The sequence below is a fragment of the Mastigoproctus giganteus genome, chromosome 3 (genome assembly GCF_048544385.1).
Source record: "Mastigoproctus giganteus isolate SK-2022 chromosome 3, ASM4854438v1, whole genome shotgun sequence".
Classification (NCBI taxonomy): domain Eukaryota; kingdom Metazoa; phylum Arthropoda; class Arachnida; order Uropygi; family Thelyphonidae; genus Mastigoproctus; species Mastigoproctus giganteus.
The window spans coordinates 33020529-33026428 of record NC_143577.1 but is presented as its reverse complement, the minus strand read 5'-3'; the positions used below and the strand labels follow the sequence as shown (position 1 = coordinate 33026428).

At 37.1% G+C, this 5900-nt stretch overlaps 1 protein-coding gene across 1 annotated transcript; it reads left to right on the top strand.

Annotated features, from left to right (window-relative positions):
- The first annotated feature begins 1711 nt into the window (after positions 1–1711).
- FMRFaR (FMRFamide Receptor) lies at positions 1712–2848 on the top strand. Its single transcript, XM_090369943.1, has one exon. It carries the CDS (start codon positions 1712–1714, stop codon positions 2846–2848), a length of 1137 nt encoding a protein of 378 aa, XP_090226069.1.
- Positions 2849–5900: the final 3052 nt, after the last annotated feature.

Sequence of the window (5900 nt, the reverse complement as noted above, 5' to 3'; positions counted from 1 at the left end):
TTGGGTAGCTGACTTTTCCTATTCGTCTAAACCTTCATTTTTATGAATATTCAAATTGTATTGTTTATAGCGTTTTTTTGTTTATTGAAAGACTTTTCTAATGTCCTCTTTTTCGGCTGTTCCTACGCTGATCTTTTTGATCTTCCTCGCCGACCTTCCTGTCAATCTGTATCTATTCCTAAGAGGCTGTATTTAGTCCGGATATCTTTGTAGAATGAGTCCACAAAGTTCTCTTCTTTTTTCTTCTTCTTCTTAATTCTATATGTAGAATTAATTTTAAACTTTTAAAGTTTAAACTCACCGCTTTCATTCTTTGTTTGGTTGTTTACTTTTACAGACATCTAATGTTTATATAATATATAAACATTTAGATGTTTGTTTGTTTAATATATAAACAAATAGTGATAATAATATATCTTCCCCTTTCTCTCCTATATAAAAAATATATTTTTTAACTAAAAGTCTTTCGTTGTATAAGTGGGACTGACTTGTCCGATTCGGCGCATATTTTTATTTTTATTTTTTTTTTTTTTTTACCTAAGGTCTCTAAAAGAAATAAGAAGTTTAATTTTGAATAGGTGAATAATAAACGAGATTGATGAATATCAAATATACGGAGTAAATTAACAATCTTGGAATTCCCAGATGATTTGAGGACGAGCTCCTTGAAATGTCTCATCCTGAAAAGGATGAGATATTTCAGGATGAATGTCTCATCCTGAAAATAGTAAAAAAAAAGCACAGAATTGAGAATGTTTAGATCATCTCCTGTAGGAGAGACAAAATTAGAAACACGTCCATTGCCATTTGGGTGGAGTGATACTGTCTTGTCACGAAAGCTGTGATGTAAGATTGCTTTAGCCATCTCTATTGGAAAACACTGATATATATATAATCTGAAAGGTAAAAAAAAAATAATAATATTATTATTATATTCTTCTTCCGCTTAAAATTTCTTACAGTTATAAATTACTTGTGACATCACATCGAAATTATTCAGTAATATAAATAAACGGGTTACTAATTAGTTTTTTTATAAAGATTTCATATTTTAGTTTATTAAAATAAGTGCAGAAATTGAATCAATGCTTTTAAAAACCACTTTTAAAAATTAGTTACTACTACATACAGGTAAAGTTGAATCTCCTCAATGTAATGAGGCAGTTAAAAAGAGCATTTGGAGCTTTGTTTCCGTCTCACGGCAATTTAAAGGGCAAATTGTTCTTAGAAGTTTCTACTAGTATCATCACTGACTCAGAACTCCTTCACATACGTCACCTTCCCACTGTTCATTTTATTACGTTCTCCTACGTACTCCGACAAAGTTTCTTGAGCTAGAACGCCTGCTGACTCGTTTCTAGTTGGAGATGCTACAGGAGTAGGGGGAGGTCGCAACTTCAGCGCCATACAGTGGTCAGTTAAATTTCCTCGGAATGGAGAAAAGCGTTCCGCATGCACATGCGCCCTGCTTGAATAGCCTTGGGCGGCGAAAACTGACTGGGAGTTGTTATCTTCGACAGTAGTGTGGTTGTGTCACGCTCAGTATAAACGCTTGTGTCGGCATTGTTTCCCATCTCACACCATCCTTAAGAAAAGGGAACTTTAGAGAGAAACCACCCGGTCTGAGTCGGCTGAGACCGACGGAAAACGGAGTTGTCCCCCCTTAGTAAGACCATGCGAGTGATGTGATTTATCATACTCGTCGCAATCCATGAATGCCTCAAATGTCATCAACGAGTCACGTGTCCTGACGGATTTTAATGTGTCGACTCGTTTCGAAGATGACACTGACGATTTTCTCCGCGGCACCACCTTCGAGTTCGTCATCGAAGGGGCCTTGATCACCGTTATTGGCTTAATGGGCATCACGGGCAACCTGCTATCCCTGGTAATCCTTTCGCGCCCTCAGATGAGGTCGTCTGTCAACTGCGGTCTACAAGGTCTAGCTGTGTTTGACACCGTGGTCCTGATCTGTGCCGTCCTGATGATGGGTCTGAACAAGTTGGGTTACAGGTTGTCGGCGCTACGAGATTACTCCTACTACGCTTCACCCTTCATCGTTCCTGTGGCTTACCCTATTGGACTGATCGCTCAGACAGGATCGGTTTGGACCACCGTGGGAGTTACGGTCGAAAGGTACGTCGCTGTTTGTCATCCGCTAAGAGCCAGGTCGATGTGTACCTACCACCGGGCACGACTGTGTAATCTACTGATTTCGGTGTTTGCAGTTTGTTACAACATCCCACGATTTTGGGAAGTCGAACGCGTGGTCCACGTGCACCCGTTCTGGAACAGCACCCTCTATATTGTCGTTCCCAGCAGTTTCAGAAGGAACAAACTCTACTACGAAGTTTACTACATTTGGTTCTACTTGTTCGTCATGTATTTTATTCCTTTCCTCACCCTGGCCGTGTTGAATGGCTTCATTTGGCACACAGTTCAAAAGGCGAACAAAAATAGGCAGCGTCTCAGCAGACGACAAGAAAAGGAAATCAGCTTGGCGATGATGTTGTTCTGCGTGGTGGTGATATTTTTCGTCTGCAATATTTTAGCCTTAGTGGTAAACATCCTCGAATATTTTGAGATATATCTAACTCCTCTGGTGCGGGTTAGCAACCTGTTGGTAATCATAAATTCATCTATCAACTTCATTATTTACTGCATCTTCGGCAGAAAGTTCAAAAGGATGTTTCTGATGATCTTCTGCAAGTACCAATTTGAGAGGGCCACGGTGAATGACGAAAGTGTACAAGGAACCACGTGGGTGAGATTTCGAAATATGAAGTCATCCTCCGTCTGCATGACCACCCACTCGATAAACGGCTCGACAACGAGTTCGAAACTTTGACTAGCAGTGCAAAAATCGAGAGACATATCATTAAGGATTATAACTTTTAACTGAAATTTAAAATAAGGTATGATCTCAGTATTTATATTCCGAATTGCATGAGCTGTAGCGAACTGTGTTTTCTACCTCACATTGCATGAATAGCAACAAGCCAATCGGAGTATGAAGAACTATATTTATATTTATTTGATTTTACAATAACTTATTTTAAATGAAACAATCATATTTAAACGTGGTTCAGCATATTAAATCTAAATGTGGAATTAAAAGCCCATGAGAGACATTAATTTATAAATTTATTCTTCACAAACCTCATTCAAATTTTGATGTTTTAGAAGCATTACAGTCACGTACACTGTACACCCACATTTTATTTTCTTAACGAGTGTATGTGTTCTCGCTATTTGACAACTTTTTCTTCAGCATTATTTACCAAAGGATGTATAAGTTGTTGTTTAAGTAGGGTTTTAGGAGCATTGGCGACTAAGGACATTGCCAGACGAAAAACCTGAGTTTCAGGGGGAGGGGGGGAAGGAACCATTCTATCCTCGCCTGAGACTGACTAACTCAGCTACCGTGTGCAAAAGGCTCATAAAAATTCTTCACATCATCGACGGGATTCGAACTCAGGTCTTTTCCACACTGTGTGGGGCTCTATCAACTGTGCTACCCACGTGGGCAAGATATTATGTCTATAATTGAGTTTTCCTTCTCTCAGTTCCTGTTTGAAAGACGAAAAAACAAAGTTTCTGGAAGAAAATACTGTGAAACCTTTTGCTAAGACCGAATAACTCAGCCGCGTTTTGAACAAATGCCCATAAAAATTCCTTGCGTCATTGACAGAATGGTTGAATGTGGAATCTGAACATAGGCAAGAAAGTATATCATAATTTAAGTTGATTATGTCCAGCTGCAGAGAAGATATTTGTTTTTTGTTACCTCCGGTGGGTGGGTATTCCAATAACCGCGCTTCTGAAACATATGACAATATGAAAATACCTCAACCTTTAATTTCATGCAAGTAGCGAGGAAAACATTTATTAACATTCTTTGGTTATCTGGAGCGCCTGGGAAGAACACAAATATCGAGTGTGCAATTTTTAATTTATTGTTCTTAATATCTTCCAAGAATGCAGGTCACTGTGATGAGATCATTACCGTGAATACCTTTTCAGTTATGTCTATGATAATTAATTTATAGACAGTACAATAAATCCTTTGCCTTCTTCACCATACGTGGAGGGGTACGCTCAGCCAAAACAGTAAGTCTAGCAGCGAGACTGAAGTAGGAAATATAATTAATATTATTAATTTAAATTCTAGGTATAACAGGCTCGGCTGCAAGGCTACATATGCTGGAAATTTAAGATAAGAAATTAAAAAACATCATTGTTTTTTAATTTCTTAAGATCCTCCTACATAGGAGGATCTTATTTCCATACTGCTAATTTTTGTGTTTTTCAAATTTTAAATGAACCGTTTATTTTTTGTTTATAAATTCTTTCTTATAAAATATTGGAAAAATGAAAGATTCGTATTTAAATTGTAAATATAATATTTCATATATCGTATAAAAGTTTCCTTTAATCTCTCATAATATCAAAAGATTCAAGTTGTTCAGACATAATATTGATCTACAGGAGGTTTGTGAAGAGAAACTTCGTGAGAAATTTGTTATGAGCGCTGGAACTATTCAGAGATATTTTATTATATAATTGTACCAATTATTTGACTTTTGTTGCTACCTTTAGCATGCCAATCGGTCTGCAGTTTTCCACGTTATCTCTCTGGATTCTGTTTTCTGAAAGGGAACCGTTTTAATTTTGTAAATATACATAATGAGTTAAACACGATATAAATGTTTAAACCCGTACATAAAAACTGTTCTTCAATCATCCACTCACGAATTGCATATTTTAATTTTTAACAGTTGAAACACCAACAAAATGCTGTAAAACTCTTGTTTTGATAAGCATTGTACCATTTAATGTCCCACCATTCTTTATAATTATCTCCATCTGCTATTAATTACTCCAGGTGCATTACTCAGAACAGATCTTTTAAAACTACTGACGCAGCCATTAAATAAGTATTTCCATAAACGTGTAATTCCCTCTTATAATGAAAGGAAACACAATTTTATTTTATTAAGGCAATTAATAAAACCTTCATATGAAATTGCATATACCGACAGTATCAACAAAAGAATGCATATTATCTTTTACCACTCCCGATGCGAAACACATTTTAGTTTTATAATTCTTTTTTTTATAGCAGATTAAAAAAAACACCGTTTTAGTTTAATTTATAATTCTCAAGATAATTTATTCTGAAAATTGTATATGTATTAGAGAAATGAGTCACGTCCAAGTGGTAAAAAAGACCGTTAACTGTAGGTGTACTAAATTCTGTCTCTTTATCAGCGAGATGACTTCTGTCAAAGTAGAAACAAACAACACCAACCTCTGATTGTTTCTTCTGGACAGCTAAACTATCTGAATATTAATGAGCGGAAGTCCCAGTTTATGCTGGTCCTCTAGAAATTGTAATTCGTGTCACACAGTGGAAGAAGTGGGAGGAAGGACATTTGGTTTGGACTACGTGTTAAAGAACACAGAGATTCCTCGTGGTGAATCCAAGAGGAATACAATTTGTACAGCTGAGCTGGCTGATTTCGAGAAGGGCGGGTGGTTGCCCAAAGCAACCACTGGTACCAGTGGTTGCTTTGGGCCATAAACCCCACCATACTGCAATCTTTGGTACCTTTTATATAGTTCCATCAAACTGAATGTGCGTTTCGTTCGTCCGTAATATGTTGGATTACCATTCTGTGTCCTGCGCAACTTTGTCAACCATCCATGGCTCGAATCGATGAAGTCTTAAATTTATAGGGAAACGGTGGGAAAACACGTTTTAGGATTTAAGTACCTTGCTTCAGGGAATACCAGTCACACGAAATGCATAAGGAGCAGCAAATAACCTCAAAAACTTAACGCATTTTATTCGTTCTTTGAATCGCTTTTTGTGTGATGCTGAGACGTCCACTTCCATG

Coding starts and splice junctions, on each gene's coding strand:
- FMRFaR (XM_090369943.1), top strand. CDS start 1,712: ATGAATGCCTCAAATGTCATCAACGAGTCACGTGTCCTGACGGATTTT.